This window comes from Bos indicus x Bos taurus, chromosome 26 (assembly GCF_003369695.1).
Source record: "Bos indicus x Bos taurus breed Angus x Brahman F1 hybrid chromosome 26, Bos_hybrid_MaternalHap_v2.0, whole genome shotgun sequence".
Taxonomy (NCBI): Eukaryota; Metazoa; Chordata; class Mammalia; order Artiodactyla; family Bovidae; genus Bos; species Bos indicus x Bos taurus.
Window position 1 is genome coordinate 14,720,753 of NC_040101.1, and position 12,968 is coordinate 14,733,720.

General features: G+C 46.0%; 1 protein-coding gene across 2 annotated transcripts in view; it reads left to right on the forward strand.

Annotated features, from left to right (window-relative positions):
- The window catches only part of HSPA12A (heat shock protein family A (Hsp70) member 12A), a 173,163-nt gene that overhangs the window by 7,478 nt on the left and 152,717 nt on the right, over positions 1-12,968 (forward strand). For both annotated transcript variants that reach the window (XM_027528416.1, XM_027528415.1), the window contains exon 2: positions 6,716-6,803. In XM_027528416.1, the coding sequence (XP_027384217.1) occupies positions 6,716-6,803 (88 nt within the window). The remainder of the gene's footprint in view (positions 1-6,715; positions 6,804-12,968) is intronic.

A 12,968-nucleotide genomic window follows, 5' to 3' on the forward strand; every position in this document is an offset into this window, starting at 1 on the left:
TTTTTAATTAAGTAATACAGTTATTACATTTTGTGATTGTGCATTCAGTACCTTAGGAGGATATTATAGAAAGGAAAGTAGTAATCATCAGTATCAGTTTTTCAGAAAAGCAAATACTGTTTCCATTAATACTTGAAGGAGAGACGTAGTATGGTGAAAAATTAAAATATTATTTCTAAAATGGAGGGAATTTTAATACATCATTAGTGATGCCTATCTTTGCCTTGGGCTATAGTCAGCATAAGTATATTTTAAATGCTATACAATTGGGGAAAGAAGGAAAAGAAACATGCAAGAGAATCTAACACAGTAATACTCGGACAGAAATAAAGAGCTGAGGTGTATTAGGGTGATTTTGTATGATGGTATTTGAATTTGAAATAAGTAATTGAGGCAAAAGTAAGGTTTGGAATAGAAGTATCAGGGTGCCCACTGGTGTCCATTTCTTTTTGTGTGCAGAGATGCAGCCAAAAGCAGGATCGAGAGTAATCCGGGGTCCACCCTCTCCTCGGCTCCCAGAAGGAGCTGCACTTATTCAAAGGCTACTGTTAGACTGTTGTAAGAATGTGAGTTGATTTGTGACCAACAGAGTGACTTAATATGTCCCTGAGCTTTTCTAAGGTACCATCTCTCCCAAAGTTCATGGCCATATATTTGTATGACCTTTGTGGGAATTTGAAAATGAAGAAGATTGTGAAATGAACTCACAAGGCAGGGAATTTCACAGAGAAGAGCCATCTTGGTTAACTGTAGATGTCTGTACCTTCTAAACAATTTTTCTACCTCTAAAATTTTAAAATTAGAGTCCCTGTTTGAGAGAGCTAGTACCAGATTTCTTTTGGGGTATAAAATTATTCCTTGCCAGCACTTACTGGAATTTTTATTCACTTGTGGGTTTGACCTGAACTTTGGTTGCCTAATCACAACTGCTTTCTTTTCTTTATAGCCAAGCGGACAGGATATACGGGAAAAATAAAATTTCTGTGCTTGTTCTGAGCATACAAAATCAAAGGCTGTCTTTTGTAGGGTAAGACTCAAAGAGTATGTTTTATAGCATAAGAACAAAAATAAAGCTTTTAATGTATGATATTTGAAATAGGTGTTTATCAGTTTATAAGCTTAGAATGAATATTGTCCTAAGTATCATTTATTACTTTACTGAAAATAGAGTCGTTTTGAATTCTTAACTAAGACCATCGATAGAAAAAATATAAACATACAGATATCCAATTAATATTTTTTTCTGTATATTTCTCATAAGCCTGATGTTAGAAAATTCGTTTTCTTTTTGGGGGGATAATTACAAATCTAAAAAAGCAAAAATGCAATCAAAATGAAGAATTCAAAAGTATAAGCTCTCTTTTCATTTATATTTGCGATAGACTTTTTGTCTCCAAGTATTTGTCCTATGAGAATGAAAGGAATCACCACGTGTGTTTTTTTCTTAACTAGAAAGATAACCATTTTACCTTCCCCTGTGTCTGTTGCCTAGGTTTGATTGTGACTCACCAGGGGATGCCTTGAACTTTTTGCACTCTCTTCCCAGCCCTGATGCTAAGATAAAAATACACTACCCTATTTGACATAAAACCAGACCCTGGCTGGTAGACCAGAGACCATCACACACACACACACACGTCTATACCCTCTGGGGTAAAGGCTCAGCTGCCACCTCTGAGTCAGCCTGCATGATTTTTATGTTTATGAGCAACTCACCTTACTCTCCAAATTTAGACTTTAGGACTGTACACCTCACCCCATCCTCTCTCATCCATTTTTGACAAAACGCATAGCTAAAATTTTAGTTTTTTTTTTTTAATGAACTAGTCCTGTGGGTCCGTCATACTTGTGTTGATGACTAATGTGTGTCTATTTCCAGTAGATATTTTGTAATAAGCTATAACTCTGAAAGAATATGATGGGAGGAAAGGGGCCATGATCCTGTATCAAACAAACTGGAGAAAACCAGTATGGGAGCACTTAGTGCTTTCTGACTTTTGAAAGGAAGGAAACTTTGCAGCATGGAAATTGTAAGGCGCAAGAAAAGTAGACTCGAGTTTTTCATGGGGGAGGAGAATGAAGTCCCTGCTTGTATAGCTTCTGCGATGTCTGACTTAGTCATGACAAACTGCAGCTGAAGTGTCTCTCTGGATGATCCCATGCATTGAACCAAGGGATAAAAGAATAAAATCTTTTTCTTTCCTTAGCTGGTATTAATTCAGGAACTATAAAGCAAGTTTCAAATTGACATCCTTTTCTAACTGGAAAGCAAGCATACCTTATATAGAGAATACAAACATTTCAACAGGTACTGTTACCCACTTGCCTGGTGTTAACTTTTTATTTAAGCACAAAAGGTCTTAACATTTCTGTGTGTTAACTTTTAGTGGGTGTAATCCGTGAACACTGAGTAAATAAAGGGCTCAGGCTGAGAAGCCTGTGGCTTTCATTGCGAAAGTAAATTTACAGAATCTGATTATGAAGCATGTTAGGTCTTCCCTTTCAGAACAGTAAGCATGTACCTTTCATCGGATTGGTGTGCATAGACATAGAGATGATGTAGCACTTTAAAATGCATTCTTTTTCCTTTTTCTTTTTTTAAACACAAGTCTGGGAATTCCCTGGCAGTCCAGTGGTTAGGACTCTGCACCTTGACTGTAGAGACCCAGGTTCCATCGTCCCTGGTTGGGGAATTAAGATCTCAGAAGCCGCATGGCACATCTAAAAGCAAAAGAAACAACCCCTCCCCAAACCAAAAAGCAAAACAAACACATGCCAAACATCTCGACAAACTCTCTTTAGTATGAAGTTCAAACACATGTAACCCAAGGTTAAGTTCTACCCTGTAAAGTCAGGTGGTTTAACATGTGCTGTGAAGATCTACATGAGAAATAGGACGTGCAGCCCCGTTTTGTTGTCTCTGAACTTTGGAATTCTATGCAGACCTCTTGCAGCGAAGATGCAAAAGTGAAACCAGTCCTGGCTTTGGGCAGATCTGATATTCATTCCCTGATGATGCGCTGGTTTGGCTTATTTTCTTCCTTTTCAAATATTCTTTCTCTTCCCCCTTCCAGAAATATGGTGAACCAGTGTCAACAGTGTCCATACAGGCTCCCACTCCAGGAGTTCACATAGAGGACACCAGGCAGGGCATCAGCCACAGGCCAGCCACCCTCCCACTCCCCCCACCCCCCACCATGAACGCCACCCTCCCAGCACTATTCTCCTCCTGTGCTTTACATATCTGGGATCTGGCCTTGATGGTTCGGGTCCTCCTGGTCTTGGCCTCAGGGCCTTACTTAACTCAACCCACTTTTCCTCTTGTCTTGACTGCCTGTCTAATAGGCAGAGCGGCTAGAAATAACTGTGTGACCGTGTTTTGTGTTCATCTCACTATTTGCCATGATAGGAATCATTCTTATAGATAAGTAAATCACAGAGCCGGGCAGAGCATCCACCCCTTCATTTTACAAACCTCCCTCCCCCCAAAAAGAAAAAGACCTTCCCTTATAAAAAGCACACAGAAAAAATAAATTCCTGTTGCTGGTGAAAGATTCTGAACGTAATTCTTCTTATGCAGGAATCAGTTTATTTAATGGGTTTAAACATAAAGAGTTTTAAATTTTTCTTCATCATATGCGTAAAGGGAAAACACCTTTTATTATATATATAATGTATTTTGGTGTAATATGTGTAATTGCCCTGGTATCATGTATATTCTGACAATATTAAGAGATTTAAAAGTCTAAAATCCAAACTTCCAAGAAAATAATGTTGTACCTGTTTATAGTTATGAAGCTTGTACCACGACTTTGTAGAGGGTTTAGATGTAAAAAGTTCTATGGCTTTCTTCAGATTTATACCTTTAAAATGACCTTTTTATAGCCGAGTTCCCTATATTCTTTCAAGTAAGCAGGCAGATGTTTTTGCCTTTTTTTTTTTTAAGTACAATAAGAAGCATGTCTTCTGCCCTTCATCAGCTACAAAAAATACTCATGGCTCATCCAGTTGGAAGGTGATTCACCTGAAGCTTGGTTCCCAAATTAGTAACTGGGCAGCATCTCATTTAGCAAGTGGTGCTTCCCACCAACTGAGAGGAAAAAAAATAACCCCATCTCTCTCTCTTACTTAGATATAAACTTAGGCTTTCACTTGTCAGAGGAAAATGAAACCATCACTAACCACTATTTATTTCGCTGGCAGCTTCACGCCTACGACAAAGTAATTTTTCCCCAGATGAATTACTCGCTTACTCTGGTGCGGCAATGACTAATAAAGTTATTTATGAAAACTCCTTAAGCGTGTGGTCCCCGTTCCCACAGTGTGTCACTGCTGCCGCCAAGTGACAGTTCTGGAAAAAAATCAGCAAATCTTAAGCCATTAGAGAATCGATTCCTCTTTCCAAGCGAAGGCCCCTGCTACCCCTTGACAGAGAGATTGTCTTCTTAGGTGACAGGAACTGAGAAAGAATGCTCTCCTCAATCAGCTTGACCCACGTGGGCGTCACACCCGGCGGTGCCCCCCGCGCTGGAATTCAGGGCTTCTGAAAAAGCAAGGGGTGAATCAGAAAACAGTTTCCTGGGCTTCAACGAATATATCCAATATTCAGGTTGAGGCTGTTTTTAGCTCAGTTTGGGTCGTGTCCCACAGTCTCAGGCAAAATCATGCTTCGCTACAGGGAAGGGAAATTATCCTACAGATCCATCCTGCGCACCCAAAACTTGTAACTTTCACAACACGCCAACGCGGGAGGTGGGGTGGGGTTGGCGGGGAGCGGGGGGGGCCGGGAACCTATGCAAAGATTGTTCTCTTGAGCAACCCCATTCTTGAACTGGGCTAAGAGCTTTTCAATTGCCGTGACATTTTCAGCCAGGGAAGTAGCAGTCGTTGCAGAGCCATGTTTTACGGGCAATTACTTTATATGATCAATGGAGCAATTCGCCTTCCAGAAAGGAACCAAAGAGATCAAGTTAAATCATTAAAGAGAGAAAGAGAGAGCAGGGAGAAAAGGACTCGTCTCATTAGCAGGTGCGGGGCTGAGGGCTCCGCGGCGGCGGTGCACAATGTCGCTGGCCCTTTAAGACAATGGCCGTGCTTCCCCCCACACCCACCCCCCCGCCCCCCCCTCCCCGGTCGCTGTTGACAGGTCTAAACCTCCCTAGCAGCCCATTGTGGCCGCAGTAGGAGGCACCTGCAGAAAATGTGCCAAAACCAGGCAGGGAGCGAGAGCTTTTCAATAAGCTCCGCAGCTGGAGGGACGAAGCAACACCAAACAAGCCGGCGCGGAGCAGGCACGTGATGGGGAAAGGGGTCACCGCCAGCCACCTCCTATTGGCTTCCTGCGCACCCGTCGGTTCAATTTGCTGACATCCACTAGCCGGCTTTTCTCTATTTGCTTAATATGCTGAGGTATTTAGCTTAAAAGCACTAAATGCTCCATCACGACGAGCTGCTCTCTCCTTTTCCCATTTACTGTTATTAAGGACATTTTCCCCCATATTTTCTCTCGCTTTCCGCCCCAAAACTAAGATTGTTTTCTTTCGCTCCTCTCTCATGACTACTTACAGGCATTCTCTACCACACGCTGCTGCTGCCCGCTTGATTTTACTCGTTTTTAATTCAGGGACAAGTAATAGTGAAGGTCTCTGCTGCTTTCCTAAAGCGCACGCATCCTGGCTGCCCTAAGCACAGGTCTGGACAGGGCAATTGCGTTTCAGCTTAGCAGACCTTTTTTCTGCATCTTCTGAGTACCTTCCCTGAGGGCTTCGCGGTCAAGAATCTGCCTTCAGTGCAGGAGATGAAATGTGGGTTCGATCCCCCAGTCAGGAAGGTCCCCTGGAGGAGGAAATGGCAACCCATTCCAGTATTCTTGCCTGGCAAATCCCATGGACAGAGGAGCCTGCAGGCCCCAGTCCACGGGGGTGACAAAAGAGTTGGACTCGACTGAAGGACTTAACAGCAAACAACTGTGTACCTACCACTGTCCTTGGGGCTCTCGAAACCCAGACGTGAACAAGACCATGCTCCCCTTCTTGTACTGTTTAAGGATCCAGCAGAGAGAGGAAGTGGCTAATATAGGCCCATTTGTTTTGCACCCATGCACTTTTCTCTGTAGTACTGGGTTGGCCCAAAAGATGGCTGGGATTTTTCCATAACGTCTTAAGGAAAAAATCAACAAGTTTGGGGCTAACTGGATACTTGCAGCCCTTTTGAGAATAGGCAGAAGTGGAGGTGGGGTAGGGAGGGACCTGGGAGGTGCTGGTGGTGCTGTGGCTTTGTGGAGCCTGCCTTGTGAGTCGAGAGGACAGACTGGCAATGTCAAATCTCCAAGGTAAATGATAGATGAGGACCTCGATTTTGGCAGCTCCTAAGCGTCCGAACTCCTTACTTTCACTCACCACTTTCCAGTTCTCATGATATTTCCATGTTGTTGTTTTTTTCCCCTCACTTGAAGTAGTAAGGCATTATCTATCTTACAGATGAAAACATCTGAGATTCAGGGCAGAGCACCTTGTCCAGGGCCCCACAAGGAATAGGTGGTAAGTCAAAGGCCCACAGCAACTGCGCCCCTGCCCTCTTGCCCCCAAACTGCGGCTTCCCTTCTACCCCGGGCTGCCTCTCAGCCTGTCTGCCCCCCTGAGCACACAGTTTGAGAGCAGCCTGGAGGCACCCGAAGTGATGTGTTCACGGTGTAACTCTCTTCCCCCTCCTACAGATGGAGAGTGTTGGTGTGTACAGATTCTGTGGGTGTACAGCAAAGAACAAAATGAAGTGTGATTCCAGGTGGGAGATGACCGCTTCAGGTAGGAAATGAGCTGATATGTGTAAGTATCAAACGCGTCTGAAGTGGTCACCCCCAGGACGCCATTCCTTTAGAGAGGGCCGAGGTACTTGTACATCTGTGCACACGTCGTCCTAAGGTATTTGCTAAATCGTGGCTTGCTCAGAGTGGCTTGTTCAGAATCCCAACATGTGGTGAGAGGTATGAGAGAAAGAGGATCTCAGGCACTCGGCTCGTGAAGTCATTTCCCACCTACCCGAAGCCCAGGGTGGTCGGGGTCCACGCTCACAAGCACGGCTCGTGGAGCGGGACTTAACGTCCATGTAGCCCGCCTGGTGTACACCAGCCCCCTGCTCTTTGGGCACCGGGCTAAGGCAGGAAGAGATGGTCTCTCCCCTCAGCCAAGCTTGTTTATGCTTTAACACGTCTCTCCTCTCAGAGGACTGGTCTTCTTCCTTCTTCCCCAGTGCACCCCCCACCCCACCCAATTCTGGAGAAAACAAGTGGACTATTCATGTAACAAGAGAAAGAGTGAGCAGGGAAGGGGGGAGAGATGCCACCGACAAACTCCATTGAAAGCCGCTGGCTGTTCATTTACATTCACACTTTTAAAAAATGTTAACTAATGATGTTAAATGGTTTGCCAAAGGTCCTGGCAGGTCAGTTGTAGAAGTGTCATTTCTGCCTAATTAGGGCTCTTGTGGCTGCCCGGGGCCTCCCAGTGCAACTGGTGACAAGCCGAGAGCTGACAGCTTCAATTGATGCCAATAGGAAGGTTGGGCCGGTCATGTTTTCCAACTCAGCCAGGTGTTTGCTGAATGGGGGAGGGGGCCTGGCGAGATCTGAGCGCTTCTATGATCCTTTTTCTTTCAGGGCTCCCTCCCAAGTCCTTCCCCTTTGCCTGTCTTGTCTTGTGTCAAGGTCAAGAATGGGCTTTGCTAAATCAGCAGTTTGGGTTATCTCTGGGAGGTCATTAGCAATCCCCAGCCCAGGCATTTCAAGTGGTCTCAGACCCCCGATGCTAGATATTTTTTTTCTCCCTAAAAAATCAGAGGGTAGGGAAAGAAAAGTTTTAGGTGAAAAACAATAGTAGGAGAAAACAAAACAAAGCGAAAAAGACCCAGAAAGCTCTGCAGAGCCATCAAAGCATTAAGCTTCTGAAGACATTCATCGTAATAAAATTCCTTGAGGAGAAAACAGCTAAAGCATCAGTGCTTTAATCAATGCCTTTAACCTTTCACTGAAGAAAAGACAACAGTGAAAAACCCTAACCTGTTCCACTGGATATAGAGAACCTGGCACATAGAAGGAGCTGAATAAATAATTTATTGTTTGATTTTTCAGGAGAAAAACCACTGTCTGAGAAGCAAAGAGTGATTGATAGAGATCCTGCTATTTCACATGCTTACTTTCATTGCTTCTACAGCGCTCTTTGAATTTCTTAGTTGACCATGAAATACGTGCTAAGTTGATGTACCACATGATGGGGTGATATGATTATCTTATTTTTTGTTTTTTCTTTCCTTTTTTTTTTAACAACTTAAATCAAGCAAAATACCACTGGTGCTGGAGCCCTGGGCTACAGCATCTATGACACAAAAAGGCAGTTGAGTAACAGGAATAGAACAGCAGTGTCTAGAATTTGGAGTTGACACTCTGGCCGATTTGTGCCTGAATTCAACCTACTAGCACTTGAGTGTGTGCGCATGCACACACACACACACACACACACACACACACTAACTGAGCCTATTAGCAGGCCTGGTAAACAAGGAATGACTGGAGTAATACATGGGGTTTTGGGAGCAGTGCTGTGTTGAAGAGAAAAACGTGAACTGAAAAAAGCCATGCTTATGAAAATCTAAGACCAGACCCCAGGATTGTAGTTCTAAGAAGGAGATGGGAGATTCAGGTGATGGGTGTCTGAAACTTCAAGTTTGCAGCTTCCTTTCTTCACACAATGATGACTTTCCCACCTGCTGCTCCTGTTTTCTCTAACGTGGGCCAGTGAAAAGTAGGGCCAGAAAAAACAGACTGTTTATTGGTTTTATCAAGGAGTGTTGTGAAAATAAAGGAGACAGTGTCCTGAGCACACCGAGGGCGATACCTGGCATATATCAGGTGCTGGATGGCGCTAAGTCCCCTCCCCGCTGTCCCAGGTTCTTCTTGGTTGGAGACCATGTGGAGCAGTTCTGTGGTGTCAAGCTGTTTTCTCAATACCCAGGACACATTTGAACAAAGAGAATTAATAGACTTGACTAATAGGCTGACCTCATGAATGGTGAATGAGCAGATGAATCTAGATGTTTTTCAACCAGGTTAGTTGCCTGTCTCACACTTTCCCTCCAGGGACCACCTTTGTCACTGAAAAAAGAAAAAGTGAAAGTGTTAGTCGCTCAGTCGTGTCTGACTCTCTGCAATCCCCATAGACTGTAGCCTGCCAGCCTCCTCTGTTTATGGAATTCCCCAGGCAAGAATACTGGAGGGGGTTGCCATTCTGTCCTCCAGGGGATCTTCCCGACCTAGGGATCGAAGCCGGGTGTCCTGCATTGCAGGTGAATTTTTTTCCATCTGAGCCCTCACGGAAGCCCCCTTTGTCACTAATTTCCCTTAAAAGACCCACTTTGCATTTTGTCTGTCCATGTTGTGCCGCAGCACATGCTGTTTCTCCTCCTCTTCAGCAGCTTCTTCCTGTGTTTCCTTGTACCGCTTCTATCCTGGGATGTGGTTCCGCTTCTGGCCCCAGTACTGACCCTTGTCTGTGCTTTGCCTCCTGCATCTGCCTGTGAATTACAAGGAGTCCTCTGGCATTAATATCTCCCGACTGTATACATGATAACTGATCATTACAGTGGCGACTCTGGAAAACTGGAATTATGTTCAGCTATATCTGGGGCTTCCCAGGTGGCACTAGTGGTAAAGAACCCACCTGCCAATGCAGGAGACATAAGAGATGCAAGTTCAGTCCCTGGGTCGGGAAGATCCCCTGGAGAAGGAAATGGCGACTACTCCAGTATTGTTGCCCATGAACAGAGGAGCCTGGTGGGCTACACTCCAAGGGGTTGCAGAGAGTCGGACACAACTGAAGCAACTTATCACTCACAGATATCACCTAAGCCTTTCTGAAAGGCAAATCTGATTTTGTTTTTCCATTGTTTCCATCTTTGACCTTAAACACTTACTCTGGTTGTCCTGATGTACTGGCAGTTCTATCGACATTTCAGGATGCTTCAAGCCTCAGGCCCTTTGAACAGATTCTTCTTTATCCTTAGAATCCTTTCTCCCTCTTGTTTGCCTGTCCAACCACCTGCTCATTGTGCCACCTCCTCCACCAAGCTTCTCCTGGCACCCCTATGTTAGATTGCCCTTTCTCTCTTTTGCATCCCCCTGCAGGGTCTCACATTCTTCTCAGTAATCATAGTGTAATCATGGTTCAGTTCAGTTCAGTTCAGTCGCTCAGTCCTGTCCGACTCTTTGTGACCCCATGAACTGCAGCACGCCAGGCCTCCCTGTCCGTCACCAACTCCCGGAGTCCACCCAAACCCATGTCCATTGAGTCGGTGATGCCATCCAACCATCTCATCCTCTGTCGTCCCCTTCTCCTCCTGCCCTCAATCTTTCCCAGCATCAGGGTCTTTTCAGATGAGTCAGCTCTTCGCATGAGGTGGCCAAAGTATTGGAGTTCCAGCTTCAGCATCAGTCCTTCCAATGACTACCCAGGACTGATCTCCTTTAGGATGGACTGGTTGAATCTCCTTGCAGTCCAAGGGACTCTCAAGAGTCTTCTCCAACACCACAGTTCAAAAGCATCATGGTACAAGTTCCCTTTTATTGAGGGCCTTCTGTTTGCCAGCTAAGTGTAAGTCTTGCTGTTGTAGGTAGGTGCTCACTACTGATGAGGACATCAAGGTGCATGTTTAAGGTCACACGCCTTGAAAGAGGCCTGGAGCACACGCACTAACCACCTTTCACCTAGAACCACCCATGTACACTGTCTCCCATCATAAGTAGCCGCCATGCTGATAAGCCTGGCTGTGTGGTTTCAGTTTTCTCCTCTCTGGATGGTGAGGCCCTGGAGGGTGGTGACACTTGTCAAATCACTTGATGTTGTGGTGCTTAGCATAGGGCCAGCACATGGCAGAGACATGAATTGTCTCTTGTGGTCTACCCAGGGCTTAACGAGAGCCTCTTTTAAGGAAGAAGTTTTAGGCTAGGCGGAAGGTGCTATAAGGTCAAGGAGGTTGGGGCCCTGAAGGCCAACTTTGCCCAGGATCAGCCATGCACAGCAGTGTTCTTCATGTCTGTCTACAGAGGACAAGGAATGAATAATTGTTCTGTATTTCATGTTCCGTAAGGCTTCCTGAGAGAGCCCTGTTTTTCACATGGAACTACCAAGTCATTTGGGCTTCTGCAGTGACTCAGCAATAAAGAATCTTCCTGCAATGAAGGAGAGGCAGGGGTAACGGGTTCGATCCCTGGGTGGGGAAGATCCCCTGGAGGAGGGCATGGCAGCCCACTCCAGTATTTTGCCTGGAAAATCCCATGGGCAGAGGACCCTGGTGGGCCTCTGGGATCCATGGGGTCACAAAGAGTTGGAGATGACTGAGGGAATGAGCATGCATGCACCAGGGCATTTGGCCAAGAATTTATGCTTGTTTGAACTCTTCAGAAAGAACTCCCCATTGAAGCACACCAAATTTAGAAATGGGCTTTCCTTTTACAAATATGTGCATGTAAGTTCTCATTCCTGCTCTTCATTCAATTTCTTTTTGCTTCTGTAATCTCTCCTGTCTTGAAAAGGGACTTTTTTAGACATACATGTAATACAATGATAAGAATGATACACCCGAGAGAAAGGACTGAAAGGGAACCAAGGCAAAGTCAAAGGTAAATGAGGTCACAGATGCATACCATGAGGTCCTGTGGATTTTGAAAGATGAGCCACAAACGTGTGTCTCAGTTCCTGCACATCAGCTGGACGGGGAGGGGGATGAAGTAGGTATCAGCTTGGCTTCCAGTGTTTCCCCGTGGGATGCAGAGATATCAGGAACATGAGTTTTCCAGGAAACTGTTTGCATGAGGAACCGGTCATCTTCCAGGAAACCCCAAAGGTAGGGCAGAGTGATGCTTCTCTCAGAGGAGAGGGTCGTTTTGAGTATGTCGTGATGTCACTCAGGCTTCCCTGGTGGCTCAGATGGTAAAGTGTCTGCCTGCAATATAGGAGACCTGACCCAGGAAGATCCCCTGGAGAAGGACATGGCAACCCACTGCAGTACTCTTGCTTGGAAAATTCCATGGATGGAGGAGCCTGGTGGGCTACAGTCCATGGGGTTGCAAACAGTCAGACACGACTGAGCGACTTCACTTTCTTTTCTTTTCTTTGATGCCACTCAGTCTGTCCCTCACCTGCCTACAGCCCAGGCTTAAGCAAACAATGACAGAAGCCCCTCGCTGTCCCATGTACCTCCCATTCTGAGAGCATCGGGGTGCCGGCCCAGCTCCTCACGGTGATGACCCAGCGACGTGGTGGTGGCTCCAGTGATGTGACGGCGGTGGCAGCAGAGGCGGTGAGCCCGGCGCTGGCAGTGTTGGTGGCACTTGCGTGGGGGCGGTGGCACCAGCACTGGCGGTGGCGGTGGCACCAGCACGGGCAGCACCTGTACAAGCAGGAGGTGGCACTACACCTTCCAAGTGGATGCAGCAACATCGCAGCAGCTGCAGGGGCCGGTCAGCTTCAGCCAAGGGGGAGGGGGGGTGGCTGGCCGCGGCCCAGAGTGGCTCTGCCTCCCTTGATGAGGGCCCTGCAGCAGCTCCATGGGAGAGAGAAGCCTGGACAACAGCAAGGAGGCCCATCCAAGGAGGTATTTGAGGCTCCCCTGGAGGAAGACTTAGGGGCTTCCCAGGTGGCTTAGATATTAAAGTGTCTGCCTGCAATGCGGGAGACCTGGGTTCAATCCCTGGGTTGGGAAGATCCCTGGAGAAGGAAATGGCAACCCACTCCAATACGCTGGCCTGGGAAACTCCATGGACCGAGAAGCCTGGTAGGCTGTACTCCATGGGGGTCACAGAGTCGGACATGACTGAGCAACTTCAGTTCAGTTCAATTGGAGGAAGACTCTTCCAGTAGCAGGTGGGAATTGGAGCCAAAGAAATGCTGTTAAATGACCCCATTTTTAGCCTTGAAATA